Source organism: Platalea leucorodia, assembly GCF_965183815.1.
Source record: "Platalea leucorodia genome assembly, chromosome: 6".
NCBI lineage: Eukaryota > Metazoa > Chordata > Aves > Pelecaniformes > Threskiornithidae > Platalea > Platalea leucorodia.
In genome coordinates, this window is record NC_138828.1 from 84,123,754 (window position 1) to 84,142,563 (window position 18,810).

General features: G+C 38.6%; 1 protein-coding gene across 1 annotated transcript in view; it reads right to left on the bottom strand.

Annotated features, from left to right (window-relative positions):
• Positions 1 to 373: 373 nt before the first annotated feature.
• DNAAF9 (dynein axonemal assembly factor 9) overlaps positions 374 to 18,810 on the bottom strand; it is a gene marked incomplete at its 5' end in the record, with an annotated part of 76,986 nt that continues 58,549 nt past the window's right edge. Inside the window, 9 exons of the mRNA XM_082315670.1 lie at positions 374 to 5,563; positions 7,120 to 7,213; positions 7,848 to 7,913; positions 9,651 to 9,853; positions 10,018 to 10,092; positions 10,810 to 10,916; positions 12,042 to 12,128; positions 12,485 to 12,620; positions 18,105 to 18,142. Of these exons, the coding sequence (XP_082171796.1) occupies positions 5,451 to 5,563; positions 7,120 to 7,213; positions 7,848 to 7,913; positions 9,651 to 9,853; positions 10,018 to 10,092; positions 10,810 to 10,916; positions 12,042 to 12,128; positions 12,485 to 12,620; positions 18,105 to 18,142 (919 nt within the window). The 3' untranslated portion in view covers positions 374 to 5,450. The remainder of the gene's footprint in view (positions 5,564 to 7,119; positions 7,214 to 7,847; positions 7,914 to 9,650; positions 9,854 to 10,017; positions 10,093 to 10,809; positions 10,917 to 12,041; positions 12,129 to 12,484; positions 12,621 to 18,104; positions 18,143 to 18,810) is intronic.

Genomic DNA, 18,810 nt, shown 5'->3' on the forward strand with positions numbered 1-18,810 from the left:
CCTCATTTCTGTGAGTAGGAGTCGTCGGATTGAGCTCCTGCATTTGTGTATATGCAACTACCAACTTACGGTTAAGGACAGCTGCTGGAGACAGAGATGGCAGGTAGAAGCCGATTAAGGTCCTTCATCCTACGCCTGGTTTTAAGCTTTACTCAATCAGAAGCCCAAGCAAGAAGGTCTAAACCTAAAACAGCAGCTTAAAAAAACTCAACAATTTCCTTAAATCTTTACCTTTTAGTTTGCAGAAAAACTAGGCACTTTTCTGCCAGTTTAGAAAACCAACGGATTTTAAAAGAAAACTTCTTAATGCTTAAAAATCCAAGTTTAAGAAATAGTGAGTTTATTAAAGAAGTCAAAGACAGACAGCAGATGGATACTGTTTATTGGTTCTTTCCATCACATCTGAGTTACGGGTGTAAAAGTCACACGAACTGCAGGTATAAACATGTAAAACAATACAAAAATAAATGGAAAGGTAATTTTATATTTACTGAATCAAGTTGTGTAATAAATACAACAGGCTAAAAGCTTCAATCACACAATTCAGTTTAACTGAAGTTACAGTAGTGTTTGTAAATACAAGTTTTTAACTTAAAGTCGCAAATATTAAAGCATTGAGAACTAGTATAAAAGTGAATTTTGGCACATGGTCAAGTGAGAAGTGTTACGTTAGTATCTGACCGTTGTGTAAAAATGAAGCAATTTCTCACTAGCTTTCTGAGGTACATTTTTAAACAATCTAAAATTAGATCAACAATGCAGTTCTAACGACTCACAGTTTACAATTCACTATACTAGTTACAATTTTTCCCTTTTAAGAATACAAAAAGTATTCCAGAGCTTAAATCTGTGCAAATTCAGAAAAGTTTCAATTAAAAAATAACAATAAAAAAACTTATTAGGGAACTTTTACGTGCAACTTAAATCCTCCCTGCAATCAGTTTTGTTAATTGCAAAGTGTAAAACCGGACTAATACCAAATTGCACAGCTTAATATAAAATACTCCGAGACTGCAGCGCAGTTCAAGTTGCAAACGTTCCTCTCCTAAGTTTATCACATTTTTCTCCCTATAACTTCAGTAACTTCTGATCACACTCATTCTCGGTGAGGAAAAAAAAAAAAACACCACCACAAGCTGCTAACATGAAGGTCAGCAAAGCATGTAAACCCCTTGAGGACTCTCAGCACTTCTTCGCAATATCAGAAATGCCTGGACACAAAGTTACTGTTACCAATTTTCAAAATACAGTAAAAGGTAAAGGAACAGTGTAATGGCACTTTTTCTGTATCCAAACATTTGTGGTTTAGAAATGGTGCTTTTTTTTTTTTTTTTAGTTTTACAGTAGCTAAAAAAATTTTCAAAACTAGATCCTTAGAAGTATCTCGATCCTCACCTCGACTTCAAAAGAGTGAGGACACCAGATTACCCTACAGATGGGGTTTGATACAGTATAAACATCTCTGACCAGAGTACAAAAGTTACGCTCTTCTCCTAAAAAAAAGTGCTGCTGATTGTTAGAAGTAACTCCAAAATAATCAGCAACTGCTATTAAACTATCAGCAGCATCAGGCATTTACACATTTCAGTCCTCAAAGAGTTTTCTTTTAAACAGTTTAACCATTTGTGCTAATATTCTTCACTAGGTTAATTTTAAGTCCTTTCACCAAAACCGTTTTTCCTTTAAAAAAAAGAGGGTGCAAGCAATACAACCCATGACATCCATTTATTTTACGCTTTGTGAATAAATGCTGTCATCTGCAAGGCACTACTAAGTTTAAAGGATACCATTGTCACAGTTTCACTATTTCGGTATTTTTTCTGTTTTAAAGTCACAGTTAAAAACGTAAAAAAAAAAAAGAATTGAGGTAATCAAATTATTTCAATACCAAAATATATTAATTGAAATAGTACCAGTATGGTGAAAGGTCTTTATAATACACAGCTATTACCATATAGCATGCAGTACAGTATATAAGTATACTAGGCCTTTGTTCTGAGCTCTTCTGCTTCAGTTTTTAAGGAACAGCTCCGTTTGCCCAGCAGCGCGCCAATTCCGAACACTTATTTCCTTTTTGTTCACAGGGCATCTCACTTTGTAATTGCAACTCGCTACGCCAACCCCAGCTGAATTGGCCCCGTCAACATTTATTTTGAGAGCTGCACAAATCGGAGTTCTTAAAAATGAGTTCAGCAGAGCAAAATAAACTACAGTATCTTCATCTATCGTTCAATCAATTGCACTTAAACCTACTCTGTTACTGACTTGCAAGTTGAGACGAAGCATCAACGACGTGCCTGCTGTCCCAACCCCTGGTATTTCTTCTGACAGTACATAGTCATACCACTATTCTAGAAATATGGCTTTGCAGATTAGATAACTTGTACTGAAAAAGGAGCGCGCCGGGTTTACGCTAAGTTTATTGGCAAAGAACTATTAATTTGTTAAGAATTTCCTAATGCCCCTTTTTGTTGCAGTGTTACGACCAGAATTTTGTACTCTAATAATCCTGGTCTGATAAATAGTTTCATGCAACCAGCTGTACTTAGTTTGTAAACACCCGCTAGCCCCCCGAATCCACTGCTAGCTACCTTTACTCTACCAGGCACTACAGTATATTAAGACTAAAGTATAGCCATGCATAGATAAACTCACCAGCCTTATCATGATGCTCTATACCTGTAATAGGGGTTACCCCAGAAAGCCTAGAAACACAAACTAATCGCTGGCTTTTATTGTACTTCAACAGGATACAAGTAGTTTATAAAGTCTCGTGGTGTGCAAAAAAAAAAAAAAAAAAAATTCTTAAATTCAGACAGCTTTTTAAATCTAGTAGGAAAGCTAGTAAGGAAACCTTATCAACGGCTGGATCCCAATCTGCAGCACCTGGAATTCCGCCTCTGCGCTGTATAACCCCCACAGCACAGGCACCCAGCCAGCGAGTAGCAACGCGTTCTGAAAGTCTACCTAAAAGGTGTTTCGGTTTTTGACAGGCTTATTGAAATTTCAGCTATTTCAGATTCCAAAGGTAAAAAACCCTGTATTTCTTAAAGTAAGGCATAAAACTGTATGTAGCCTCCGGTTCGATGGCAGGAGTTAAATCTCATTTTCCTGCCACGAGAAGAGACTGCGTGGACATGTTAGAAGTATGTAAGCGTGCTGTGGGAGATCATTCATTCCATTTCTTACTGCTTTACGTACATCTGACCAAAAAGAAAAGTTGCAGTTGTATTAAAAGATTGAGCTGTTCCTAAGGCAAAGGAATACGAAAATAAAGAATTCCTCCTAGACTGTTTTCACTTGACTAAATTCTGAACACACAGCACGCTGCAATAATCTGCTTATTCAAATACGCTTCAATAATTACCTTTAAGTAGCTGCTGGGGTACCTTATAATCCTTCAGTCAGTGATCTATGAAGTCTCACTTAAAACTGTACTAAATTAAGTTAAAGGACAAGTTGCCAGAATTCCTGTTATATCGTTTAGTAACTATAAAGGTTTTGTTGCAAGTACTTAAAACCAGTTTAGTGAAATGTTACGGCGTGCAAATTCTGCCGAAAGCTTCACGAACAAGTTAATTCATATTTCAAGTATATCTTTTGATATTTTTTACCTTTGGAAAGAAGTAATTTTCATGAAAAGAAATTCTTTAGCTAAAGAATCTCCCTCTTCTCCTGCTTTGCTTAGTTTTTAGTACTGAAATAAGAAATCCTTTAGAGATAAGCTTTTAAGCAACAGCAAGTTGCAGATTACCGCCATTCATGTCATATTTTCTAGAACACCAATAACAACACTGGGAAGAAAGCGAGATATCTCCACTGATCTCGTTTCACCCTGAAATGTATAAACATCTTTTCTTTAGAAAAGTCAAAATTTCGACTGCAGATTCAAACTGTGCAAAGGTTATGAGACATGCTGTCCCCTCAGAAAAAAGCAGATGCTTAAGTGTTCCCCATTTCTCGCTTTGGGAACCCCCTAACAGCTGTGGGATTAGGTACTCCTCCGAGTTTTGTTAAATGTTCCCCCATTTCTCGCTTTAGGAACACTGTAACAGCTTTAGGATTAGGTACTCCTCAGAGTTTTTTAAATGTTCCCCCATTTCTCGCTTTGGGAACACCCTTGGGATTAGGTACTCCTCAGAGTTTTTTAAATGTTCCCCCATTTCTCGCTTTGGGAACACCCAACCAGCTGTGGGATTAGGTACTCCTCCAAGTTTTTCAAATGTTCCCCCATTTCTCGCTTTGGGAACACTGTAACAGCTTTAGGATTAGGTACTCTTTGGAGTTTTTTAAATGTTCCCCCATTTCTCGCTTTGGGAACACCCTAACAGATACAGGATTAGGTACTCCTCCAAGTTTTTTAATTGTTCCCCCATTTCTCGCTTTGGGAACCCCCTAACAGCTGTGGCATTAGGTACTCCTCCGAGTTTTGTTAAATGTTCCCCCATTTCTCGCTTTGGGAACACCCTTGGGATTAGGTACTCCTCAGAGTTTTTTAAATGTTCCCCCATTTCTTGCTTTGGGAACCCCCTAACAGCTGCAGGATTAGGTACTCAAGAGTTTTTTATATGTTCCCCCATTTCTCGCTTTGGGAACACCCTAACAGATACAGGATTAGGTACTCAAGAGTTTTTTATATGTTCCCCCATTTCTCGCTTTGGGAACACCCTAACAGATACAGGATTAGGTACTCCTCCAAGTTTTTTAATTGTTCCCCCATTTCTCGCTTTGGGAACACCCTTGGGATTAGGTACTCTTTGGAGTTTTTCAAATGTTCCCCCATTTCTCACTTTAGGAACGCTGTAACAGCTTTAGGATTAGGTACTTTTTGGAGTTTTTTAAATGTTCCCCCATTTCTCGCTTTGGGAACCCCCTAACAGCTGTGGGATTAGGTACTCCTCCAAGTTTTTCAAATGTTCCCCCATTTCTCGCTTTAGGAACACCGTAACAGCTTTAGGATTAGGTACTCTATGGAGTTTTTTAAATGTTCCCCCATTTCTCGCTTTAGGAACACCCCCCAATCCCACAGACTGAAGTACACCACGGCTCATCAATGCTCCTGTGCCACACGTTTCAAGGGACATCCAGAGATTGAAGTGGTTTGATTATCTGCACGACGGACCAATTCCATGATTACATTCTGACCTACTAGAAAATATAGTTTTGCTTCTTTTCTTCTTCTTCTTTTAAATAAGTTTCCACTACTAGCCAGAGATTCCAGGTGATGCTTTTTACAGTCTGGAATTAAGGTGAAGTGGAAGCAAACCTGACAGTACAAACAGCTAAGCAGTTACCATATTAAAATGCCAACCTTACAGGAATGATCTTAGTTTTAAAAGGAGTGCTGAAAACCGACATTATTTCACTTAATTTTCTAGTTAACCAGCAAGGACGACAGCATTTTTGGTTACTGACAGTAGGTGGTTCAGAAATGCACAGAACGCACGTGCTTATGTCTTCTGCTCAAAGAGATCGTGATACTCTTGTTCTTCTAGTTCTCTGTTGTACTTTTCTATTTCCCTGTTGGCTTCTTCCAAGTAATCGTTCATGAATTGGTCCATTACTGATTTTGAAAAGCTAAGGAAAACACATTTGTGCAAATAGCGTTCATCAGGAAAGAACATACAGGTTTGAAGGATATGCCAGTTCAGGGACGCGTACCGAGAGCAGAAAGTCAATATATTACCTTCCGGGAGTCCCGCCGTCAGGCCTAACCACAACTACTCTGTATTACGGGGAAATAAAGAAGTTGCACAATAGACATTTCCCAATCATGAGGAAGAATATAAGAACAGCAAAGCTACAGCAGGTTTGCAGATGTTGACAGCTATTTTGGTTAAGTGGAAGTCTAAAAAGCTCTGCCCAAAATTCAAATCATCCAGAAGCGGTTAACCAGTGCCTGTATCTTTTATTGCCAAACACCAAGATGGTGGTGGCGTAAAGGTCCAGTGAATACTGAAGTCCAAGTTTGCTGTCAGGCTATTTTCTGCCAGTATACCATAACTAGGAGTTTACCTGGCAGACAGAAGTCTGCTGGTTTAAAATTTTAAAGTTGTCCCATAGGGCATAGAAAATAACTGTTCTTATTCCAAAACAGAATCACTTGGATTTTTGTAAAGTTTGTCAAAGTTAAAGTGAAAAGGAAACTGGGAATATAAAACCAAATTTGAAATTTCAGTAATAAAACAAAGACAAAAACAATAGAAAGCTATGGAAACAAGAAAGAAGAACAGGAATACACTGGAACATTACTATTACTTTAGTGTTTCTGCCAAAGACAAAAATATGATCAGGTTTAAATTAAAAAAAAAAAAATAGTTTCTGGAAAGAAATCCAGCGGACCCTACTTCAGCTGTAGTTCATGTTCTGTAACCGATACCAAACAAGACCAGCAAGGACAGCGCATTTACAGCTGTGTATATGCCACAATTTGGTAAGTAAATCACGCTGCTTGCTAAGCTGAAGTAGATTTTACAATGAGGTTTAACTTGCTTAAGTGAGTTTAAAAAGTGATTACAAAAAATGCACCTCCACACCTAATTCTGAACACCCTGTTCATATTACTGCATTGCATCCAGTAAGTTTTTTCTCATACCGAGTTATAAAACGAGAGCAATCATTTAACACCAGCTTCACCACAAAGATATGTGGCAGAAAAAAAGGATACTGTAGTAAAACCTAAACCAACTCTGACTGTTTTTACTTCAGTGTGTGCATGCATGTGCGTGCACACAAAATTACATTCATTTGGAAGTTCTGTCAGTCATGACCAGGCATTAAGCAATAATACAGCACTATTTGGTTTGAAAAATATTTCTTGGACAAGCTGCGGTCCATAAATTGCTCTCTGCGTGAGCTCATGTACAGTTTTGTGACTGTTTTGTTGGTTCTAGTCTGCTGCTTAGATCATAACTCTGAAAAAGTGTTTTAATAGTAAGCTTTAAATGGCAAGTAGCCATGCACGGATTTAAAGAACAAAACTTTTCACTTCATATTACTACCTGCAAATCAAAGTGGCTCTTCACCGTATCATTTGCTTTGACAGTCTACATTTCAGATGTGCATAGCCTGTTGCCTACCTAAAACCTTCACCAAAACCCCCCACATTTTAAAGGATACATGGATGGTAATCCATTTTGTCACCAAAAAAATTCACAAATTGAGTCCCGTTGTAAAAATAACCAGCTGGAAGTGGATCCAAGTGGCGTTTCACCTACATCAAGAAAGAATGTACTGTACATTAAACATTTAAAACTCAAAACTTAGAGACAGTCCTAACAAACTTCAATAGATAAAAGAAAAATTCCTTCCGCTGAACTTGGCGGCCAGGGAGGAAGGTATGGCTCCTGGCTATAAAGGAGCGCTCTGAAAAGACGGTATGACAAATGACATCCGTCTAGACTAGGGGAGTTAGGTACAGCAGCACTGATCGTAGCCACGCCAAACTTTTAGGAACCCAACTCCAAAGACAGCCCTTAAAACCTAAAGGTAGTTGATGAGGGCAGGATTAGGCATTTGGGATCCTAATTTGCAAGTGACAACCTGCACAGGACAGAGCAGGGAGGAAAGACCACTACGGTAACCGAAAGCGCACGCCTGTCCAACATCTCACGCTTCCCCCTGCTTTTCAGAGCTCACGAAGCCCTGAGATAACACCAAGATTTATATCTCAAATCCCTCCTGGACAGTCTCAGTTGTGTTTCGAGTATATAAAAGACAGTAAGTGCCGCAATAATTTAGCGCTCAGCACGCTCGTTATGGCAAGTAGGGGAGGTGCTCTATCATACAAATGGATATTTAAGAAAATTGGCCAGAAGAAGGACTTGCTATTAATTGCTTCTACTTACGTGAATGTTCTTTATTTCCTGAAGTGTTAGCATTCCTCTGGTTTTCAGAGCTTTCCGCTGCGGTTTCTGTATGAAGAATTAGACCCCAGTTATATACCTACTGAGTGACAATGTGGTATTACAGTTTAGTTACATTAAGAAAAGAAACACACAGAAAAGTAGGTTCTTTCTTGAAAACCTGGGGAAAGGCAGTGAAATCCACAATCACATGCTATCATGCTCAAGCCCAGCACAGAAATACTCCTTTTAGAAGCATGTATTTTAAAAATTAATTTCTAGACAGAATTATTCAATTATATCAAGGCACTCACAACTATGTTCTCAAAACAAAAGTAAAAATTAAGTGATCTTACATAAGGCATCATTAGAGATGACAAATCTAAAAGGATTTTAAACAATACAATTTTAATACAGCTCCACTGCCAAAAAAGAAGAAAAAACTGGCACATGAACAGAAAAACAATCTAGCTTTTAGCCTGAAAAATTTAATAATTCATTTCTTTCATGCAGCATGCAGTAACTCTCAGAACTATCCGAAACCCTTAATTAGCCATGACTAGTGAGACCGTACCAAGACTATTTGTAGCCTTGAACTGCTCGAGGAGGAAGCACTTCACACTTGAGATAGATAGCTTTTAAGTTCCAAGTTTTCATAAAATTAAGATAGTATTCCATGGGGTGCTTTCTTACATATAAAAAACATTCGTCTCCATATATTAGCCATGTGATATATACAGAGCATGAGATATCATCACAGAAAATATATACTTCCCTGAAGTAACACAACCTGCTAGGAGAACAGGGGTGAGAACCTGAAGATCCTTAGAAACAGCTCCAACAACGGTCAGGAGAAAACTTTTTTCCTTCCTACACAACTTTTTAGAGATACTATGCAAATCCTAAGCCATAAAGAAGTAACCATGAGTATTTTTAATGAAAAAATGTTCCAAAATGGGCATCACGAAAGGGCACGGTTGGAACTATAGGCTCAGGTTCCAACTAGAGTGCTAAAATATGCAATTTGTACGGTTGAACAGTTTCTGTCCAAGTATATTTTTGTGAACCAAACCTCAAGACTCACTTCCTAAGACCTTAATGTGCAGCCTGGCAAAAGTAATACCTGCTGGTATTACTTAGCTGTGTAGCAGCGAACCATCTCGTCCTGCGCTCCTGGCCAGGTCACGCCAGTCACTGCGTGAAGTTAGCAAGGCACCACAACTGCAAAGCGTGCCTTCTAGGCTCCTTACGATGCGCGTATTCCCTCTTCCCTGCTCCACCTTCTCTTGCATAGGTACGTTAGCCATGCAGAAATACATGAAGTCTTACATATCTGCACGCTTGACAAATTAAGCAAGACAAAACGAAAAAAAACCCGATACCCTCCATTTCAGTGGATTACTTCCAAGGAGGTTTAATTTTGTGAATCAAAAGTTTTCAGCTTTGCAGTGTTCAGGTACTTGAAGAAGATTTATTTCATACTACACTTCAGCTTTTGGCAATCATGTCTCAACTAAATCATCTTGTGTTTATTCTGGACATACTCCATTTGCTCAAGCGTTCAAGAGCAGACCAATCCATGAATATGCTGTAGCAGATATTAAAACAATACACAAATTACAGTACACATTTGCAAACTGTTAGTCCTCTGTCTGAAATAGATTTACACCCTGGAACACTAATACCTTGGTAGAAGAGAAAGGAGATTAAAAAGAAAAGTTTCATCAAGACACTCAGATTTCTCCTTTTGTTATTAAGAAATGCCAAAACAGATCACACTGAACAGAAGTAAACATGCCCACGAACCTGTTTTGCAGTTTCTCTGAGCCAGTCTTTTATATCCTCTTCCTTAAGAGAGCAGCCAATGAACACAAGGAAGCACTCCTGTTGACTGCTGCAATCTCTGTTATCGCTTCTTGAATCAGGAGGAGTTGGCCCCTCCTGAACAGGCACGAGGCTTAGTGAATTAGATGATGTGTTGTGACAGACTTCAATTACTTTATCAGAATCTTAACAAGGAGAAGACAGAAGAAAGAAATGTCTTGATAAATTGCTAATCTAATTTAACATCAACACATTGGCGTAGACAGAATACAGCACATAAAAAAGTTTTCAAATATATATAAATGCAGTGCAATCGCAGGACAACACACAAGTAGTAATTTGCCCTTACCTGAAAACTTAACTTTGCCCATGATGTGATAAATGTTTCCAGAAAAAGGACTTGGCTTGAGCAATGACTTAATCGCTGTTTGAAATAGAAGACAAACAGATTATCTCACTTATTTTTCTTCTGCTTGGCGTAGCTTCTGGTCAGACCTATGCTACAGGTCTCTAATCCACATCCTAATGCTTCAGGGGAAAAAGCTGCAGTGTCCCCCGGAGCCCACTACATAACACTTCTATATGTTCTCATTTCTCTGCTATGGGGTAGGTGGGAAATAACATGTGTTTGGCATAATGAACGCTTACAGTGTGTGTGGAAAGTAAAATGGTGCTCCTTAACACTGTTTTGCTAAGGAAAGAAGGAAAGGCATGATTATATATCTGCTCTAGTAGCCTAACACAGAGTTGAGCCTATTTTCTGAGCCTATTTTCTAGTAACTACAAGGAATTATTCGGCGTAAAAAGTAGAAGCTGATGCTCACTTATAAACTGCATTTCAACACTACCAAATAAAATTAAACATAAAATAAAAAGCAAACATATAAACATAAGTGTCTCAGCCTCCAGAAACCAAAAATGAAATTAAATTTTCATCTGAACAAAGTCATGGGCCAGTTTTCCAGAGCAGACACTAAAGAAGATAGTTTACTGCACTTCAAGGAAGGAAAGCTGAATTTTCAATTAAAAGTTTACTTCAGCAGTAATTAAATAACTGTGCTACGTCAGTGCCTTCCTTCCCCTCTGTTCCTCAGTATTTCAAACTTGGATTTAAATCAAGTCAGTCAAAGTTCATTTGTACCTTTACATTTGGTCACAAATCGTGTTTTTTCTAGAGGACGATTAAACCATACACAGATCTGAACCATCGGAGGGAAGACAGACCCAGCTCCGTATTTACCTTCATACCTTAAGACAAAAACAAACACGCACCTTCAACATATAGAAGACACACGCACTTGTGCTTTTCATCTAACAAGCTTCTGAAATGGAACATCTATTATTTCACCACAGGTAAGCCTTGCTCATTGGAAGAAAAATACTAAGCTTTCTCCTCTAAGACATCCATGAAAATGTGCTATTAACAGCATTAGGTTGTTCAAAGCGCTCAGGTCTCCTTTTGATGGTCTTCCTGCTGCAATTTTTTTTTTCTTACCTACTATCTACATACTGTTCTTGCACACTACCATCAGATAGATTAACAGTTGTCCAAAAGCTTTAAGTATTTTTCTTTTCCTGCTTTCTCTCTCCCCCTTTGGCTCCATGCAATCCACAAGCAGCTCTGACACCCCAAGCTTTGTGCCAGTTTACTTTAAGAGCCCCACTTGTATCCAATTTAGAGCAAGAATTATGAATAAAGGGATATACATACATACAGGACTGGCAAGGTATAGTAAATAAATCATGCTTCCAGCACTATAAACTTAACTAGAAAGCAGTCAGCCAGGAGTTAGAGTGGCTGACAGGTTTACATTTTCTGCCAAATAGGTGCAGCACAGATAACTGCAACAAGATGTGTAAAGAGCCCTGAACCATGAAAAATCTCCCTCAGTACTAAATGGAAAGCTTGATACCATGTATTATTGTGGCCTTAGCCTCTGCCAAGACTGTCAATAAGGTTGCTGGTTTTTTATGAATAATTGTTCTGCTAATAGCTAGACTGACATAGCAAGTTCATTCCAGTACGACTGAATAGCTGTCAAAATGAAATTACTCTAGTCATTATTGACCTCACCCATCCCAATCCTTCCCAGCTTATTCCCAGAGGGTTCTTTTCTATTCTTCTGAAAAGCAACAGCAATCTTGCCATTGATTTAAATGGTGTCCAGAAAGGATCCTTTTCCCCATAAAAGGACAGCAATCGTGTATCTACCAAGAATACTCATCAGCTCTCTTTTAAAAATGATTTACAAAGCTATTGCCTGTTCCAAATGAGTAGTCTTGAAAAAAAATATAAATTAAAGTTAGCGAGACTTTTTAATCTTCAAGCTAATTAGAAAAATAGTTTTAATATTTCTCAGTCTAGATACTTGCCAGCCAGGATACATTAAATATCGAGCTCTCATCATCTGAGGATTTGAAAAACTGCTTTCTGAGAGAATTAATTCAATGTCCTCATTCCTATAAAGAGAAAAAGATGAAGATTTTTAATTTTTAAAGTTCAATAAAATGGCCACTATCTGTATGCTACTTACATAACACAGAATGTGTTAAATCACAGTAAAATTAAGAGTATTTTTCCCTTAGTATGGCAGTAACAGTAACATAAGTCATACTCTGCAAACAAAACCATGCATTTCCTAATCGCTATATTCACATGGCCATAAATGTAAAGGGAAGATGCCTTTTGCACGAGAAGCAATTAAGAAAAATCGCCTTTGTATAAGTTACCAGAGTAAAACAAGAGAATACAAGTTTCTAAGTGCGTGCGTCTCATCTGCCAGAAGTGACAAACACTGGACAGTGATCAACATTACCTAGTTACAACGCCATTTTCTGCCAAGATGAACGCAACAGCAGGATTTGCCGCTCGGATAAGGCTCTGCAGTTGCATAAGGAGTGGATGCTTCTGCTCTGTAGCATGACTTGTGAAAACCACGTTACTCACTAGTCCTGTGTAAGGAAATCAGAAGATAGTTTACAGGAGTCAGGTATGCAACAGTGACTAATAAACAATTAAGTAATATAACAGCCGGTCTTCTCTTATTTTCCTTCCATCTCATTACATTAACATTATTAAGAGAAAAACAACAACAAAAACAAACAAGCAAGGAACCTTTTACCTCTTGCCTGCCCACCAAAAACCCAGAAGCCCACCTAACTTCACACACAAATACTGTGGAATAACCAAGCACAGAATTATCGTTAATTATTTATTTTGCAACTGCATCTAGAGGGCAGCCAGCTCAGAAGCCCACGCTGTCACAACCCGGAGACACGCAGGAATGGTACCTCCTGAAGGAGACAACCCTTTTCAGTCACTGGAATGACTCAAGGGGAAAGAGGCAGGGATGTTGTAATCTGTGGGTTCTTATGATTCAGTGAAAACAATCTTACCAAAAAAAAAATTAAAAACATGAGCCTACCAGTACAGCACCAGTCACTGAAGATGACTTGACTGGTAAGGACAGCCTGCTTTGCCAAAACACAGCTATACCAGGTCAAGGTATACAATTAATTCTTACAATTAATTCTTTATTATTGTATTATTTAATACAATTAATTCTTACAATTAGACAATCAGTGTAACAGAAGCAATTTAGACTCAATTAATCAAAATAATTAATTAAAAAAAACAAATTCATATGAGACTCAATTTGAGAAGGACTAGTTTAATAAAAAACACTAACGTTTAAAGCCTCTTGGCAAATTCAATGTGTAGAAATATAGGCTAAACAGTTAAAAATCAGTATTTTGGACTGTGACAGCTGCCACTTCCAAAAACAAGAGAAGGGTTTGGTTGTTTGTTTGGTTTTTTTTTTTTGGTTTTGGTTTTTTTTTGTTTGTTTGTTTTTTGGTCTCTATTTTTAAAGACAGACCCTGAAACAGTATTCAGACAGCAAGTGTGAACCCACAAGGCATTAAAAAAGATAACAGAGAAAAACAATAGGAAAACTATTTGTCCCAAGTCCCCAATTCCCCAAAAAACTCAGCTGTGTCACCAGAAAAGCAATTCCTTTTTCAGCCTTAGCAGCATCCCTTCACCTTGCACCTAGTGCCACCGATTTCACTGAAGAAACAGTTACTTTTCTTAAGCAAAAACTTGCCAAGATTTGAAGATGGGAGCACAGTCTTCATTTACACCTGCTGTCTTGCCAGGTATAAGACAAATTTCGTGTTAAATGAGAAGCAACTGCTGCTGCTGCAGATGCCTCTGAAGGCAATCGGAAATAACACACCAGCGATCACAGCCGTCAAGCCTTGGGCACGGGAAGGGATCTCATTAGGGAAAAAAAAATGCAGGATGTCATATCGCACATCATCCGACTGATTTCAGTGTTATAGGATCTCTGCTTCCCAATTATAGCAAGGCGGCGTTACATCAGAACGAATTTCAGCCCAGTTCCTCAAAGAGATTGCAGTGCCAACTCTTCGGCACTCCCTAGGATGTCAATATTGTCCAGAACATGTAAGGAATGCTATTTCTTTACTCAAGATGTACAGCTCATTTCAGACACTTTCCTGTAACTACTGGTACGGCGTAAGACGGAGCAGTAAACTCCTGACTATCCGCGAATGATTGAACCAGGATGCATCTCCCCTGCTCCCAACTCATCACTATTTAAAGCAGAATATGTAACGAAGGGCACCGTGAACTGCTGCCCACAGTTATTCCTGATCTTTACAGAAGTCTTTAAAGCACATTAATCCTTGCAGAGGCTTCCTTACGCAGACATTGCTATACCAAATGTTTCTGGGCTACTTACATTATACCATATGCTCCCAGTCACTGTTACTTGCATCACTGACCCTTTCAAGTCAGAATTTTAATAATAGCCCAAGCAAATTTCCATCATTAGTATTTCTCTTTCTTTTAATCCCCCACAGAAGTTTCCACTCCAATTTCAGAAACATCTAAGTTTTCTCCAACACACAGTTGTTCTTGATAGAGACGAGGGGGGGGAGAGAACAGCAAGCACGCTTCGAAATTTAAGTCACACGCATGCTTGAAATTATTATGTAGATCACGCCATTAAGATGAACAGTATGAATAAGCTAATCAACAACCACCACGTTATTGTGCTACGCGCAGTGGGTTTTTTTTCTTTCATATCCCCAAACTTGATATTGATTTAAAAGTCAAGTTTAATTAAAAACACGGTTATACTTTCTGTGAAGTTGGCACAGAACAATAAAAAGGCTGTATAACATAAACGCTACAAAGCATATATTACAGTTAGAAGCACTATGCCTTGGAGAGAATAGGTAGTTGTCAAGACCTAAGCTGGCAAAGCTTAAAGTTAAGAAGAAAAAGATTCAAGGAATAAAATCGCTAGCAAATCAGAAGCCTATGCATCTTGTCTCACCCATACTCTTTCCCCATCACTTCATTTGCGCTTGTCTAAGGGGAACGGCTCTCGGGCAGTAGCTGTCATCCTTCCTTGTCAACTCCCACGCAACCTTGGAAGTGGCAGAAGACTGCCCAGAGGCTGGGGAACCTGCAAGCTTTGGCTCTGCCCACACTTATGCATAAATCTTGTAGGTGCCGGTATCCCATAAAAATTGGCCCTGGGTTAGCAGGCAACAGTCCACGATACCGAACTGGCCGACAGGTAGTGTAACCCAGAAGAAAAAATAGCTTGCTGAGAACTGGAAGGTGCCTACATAGCTTAAGTAACAAATAATTTTGACCTTTTCTGTTTAAATTGTCACTGCCATCTCTATTTTTACTGCATTTTGAAGACCACCCAGTTTTGTTTAATTCCTTATTTATACATTCATCTAAAGAAAAAAAAAAAATCTTTGCAGCCTGGGGAATAGCATGTTCAATAGCAGCAGTAAAGAAACAGGAGGGATAGATTAAAAATATGCATGCTTGACAAAAAAAAAAAAAAAATGGATCCTCTTTGCTCCCAAGCGTACAATGGGCATAATTAACAATGGTGATGTCTTCATCTGTAAAACAACCTCATATACAACACAAGAGATGCCAATGTGCCTTTAGACTAGTGAGGTGTCATCTTACAGCTTCTGTGCAAGAAATAAAAATTAAAAAAAAAAAAAAAATAGGCATATTTGGAAGGAGTGAGACAAAAGGAAATTACAGCACACAGACAGTGGCAAGATTTTTTTTTTTTTTTTTTTTTAAAGTTTAAATGAGCATGCAAGGGAGAGACAAAACAAAACTGCTAATGTTGGTCACTCTGCTCAAGGCTTTACCAGTTCTCCCTGATCTTCATCTCTCTGTTAGTCTTGTGGCTGTCCAAGCAGAAAAGTGTCATGTCATGTTGTCAAGTGATGTCATGTTGCTAATATGCATAGGTACCCTTTCAGAAAGCCACACAACAGAAGGAACCTGGAAAGCAGCAGCAAAAGGCTAACCCTACTCATTCCCAAAATTTGCAAGACAGTTCAGTGGACAAGGTAACCACCCAAAAGTCTAATTCCTACTTGCCTATACCCATACTTGTCTTGTCTTACACCTGCATTGCGAGTTTCTGGTTTCAGATTTGTACAACGCCCAGTACGACACTGTCTTGGCCCACTGATGCCACAGTAACACAAACAATAATATTGGGGTGCATGACACAAAAAAAAAGTAGAACAATATATCTCTCAAAGCCAATGTCTCATGAGATATTGCTATTGTTGCACCAGAAATGAATTCTCAATTATGCAGCAGTAAATTATCTACTATACATGCGATACAATTCTGCATTTGTCTGGAAAGTTGAAGAGTGTACCACATCTCGGATCAAAGCATACTTTTTCGCCTAAAACTTTTTACACAAAAAATACCCCTATTCATGGGAAACAATTTGCTTTACACGAATAGACCTCTAGGCTATCTAATGTCACATTTTGTGTCTGAAAACTAAATGACAAAACCTTGCAACATGCAGAAGTACTTCACTGCCAGAAGAACATTCTTCTAACCTCCGGTATTTTTCCTTCTTTCAGTGTTTGGACCACAGGCAAATGAGCTATACTTGTCCTAAGCATTTTCTAGTTCCTCCTTGAACAATGACAAATTCTCACCCAGTCAGGTCTGTACAACTGCACTTTAAAAAAAGATAGAAGATAGCGTTGAGTATTTTTTTTTTTATTCTGTCATAAAACAAAAAGGCATGCTTGCACTCTTAACTTCTCAGTAGTTACTGATACTTCATTATATTCTTAACCGTTGACATTCTCCTGCTCTCTTCAGCTTCACCCATGGCTATAACCATGATACTTATCTACTGCTCAGTCCCCCAATTTGTGGCAGCAACATTTTTCTCCAAATAAGAATAAAACACTGATTTATATAATAGCACCTATATACTTTCCAGCTTGTTCACCATTTCATTCTCTTGAGTTCTTTTGGTTTTCATTCATTTGGGCTCCCTTCACACAGGAACAGGAGGTGGCACAATTCTGGCAGCAAAACAGAGCCCTACAGAGTCTAAATAGCCACAAGAAAAGGCAGCATCCTACTCTGACACCTGCATTTAAATGCAAACACAAAAATTACAGTCCTGCAGTTCACTTGGGAAGACACGACCGTAAGACCAGAAAATTATGCTGCAGTAACTGCGGTCCAACAACAACTTAATAAAAAAAAAATCTGAACTGTCATTGGTCTACCCAATTTCAGGTTGAGCTTATAGTCTGCCTAAAATAAAGATTATCTGACTGAAGAGATCTGTTCTCATATATACATACACCACGTGTACTGGTCTTAATGTTGTGAGTCAGCTATCCAACTGTTGAAAACAACTGTAAAGGTGCTGTAGCCGAATTTGCTTCTGTGCTCTTGAAAATTAAAGAGCTTTTTGATGGTAGGTCAGGAAGGATGGTATCCCATCTACACCAACAGCTGCTCTAAGTTCCAAGCCTGACAAGGAGGACGATGCATTTCAGAGTCAGGATATAAAACTGAGTATACAGGTAAGAAACAGTTCTTTTGCAAATGAGCTTTTTTGCTGCAACATCAAGTCAAATGAACCCTGCAAGGATCCTCCCCGCTGCATTAAGAGGAGGATATGGGGAACAAGGTAACCAGCTCATTTTTCCCTTTCTAAAATAGCAGAAAGGAGAGCTTCATTTCCTCATGCCTCCCCAGAAGAGGACAGAACTCAAATCCAATCCATTTTGCTCCTAGATTAACACCACAGCACAGGTTACAACAGTTCAAGGTAAGCAGCTGAACTCATGGTCTTAGGAAACGCATCCTCCAGACGAGGACAACCAGAACGCATCATACTCCATATTCTTACATCTTCTCCAGTGTTTAATTATGTAGGCAGAGAGAGATTGTTTGTTCTGCACAGATGGTTCTTACCTCCAAGAGTTTATGATGATCCTTTGACTACATGCATTTACAGTGTATTTATTTGGCCATATGGCTCAGCTACTTGTTCTGTATAGCTCAAAGTCAAGAAAAGTGACACGTACCTTGTGAACACTGGTCCAGGAACTTGGGAAAAAGAAGCCTAAAAAAACCCAGAAGTTTGTATATCAAGAATGGATATTATTATTTAAGTAAAGCATTTACATTCAGTTGGACACTGACAGCTAGAGTCTTACTATCCAACCCATTTTCATGTTTCCTTTCCTCAATGCACATAACGAACATCCCCACAGGTTACATCTTTTGGGAGTTCTTCCCCAAAAATTAGGTTTGTAGATGGTTTTAATTCTCTAAGGGATTTAAGAGCTAATTCCAACCATGCAATCTATTCTGTATTCTAGGAAGTCAGAAAGGCTTCAACATTACTTTAATTCCTATTTAAACAATAGGAATTTTAAGCTTGCCCTAAAGAATTGTGCCTTCCAAACACGGTGGGAACTCTTTATGGAAAGACTGTATGTACATAATGCTTTCTGTACACATCGTACCCATTTCTGGTACCGTGTCAGACAAGCGACAATTATTTTTATGAGCTTTATCATGCACACAAAAGCTCCAGAGAGAGTACTTGATCTGTCCCCCTTCAACTACCTCTCTCCTGCCCTGGCTTGCTATTCAACATGGGGAAGAGCTTCATCCTAGGCTCACGAAAGAGCTAGATCTCTACGGTAATGAACTTTCTGAAGTAAGAAATGGTTTTGATTTTCTTGACTGCAAAAGTTTCAAGTCAGACATTAAAATCACTCTTCT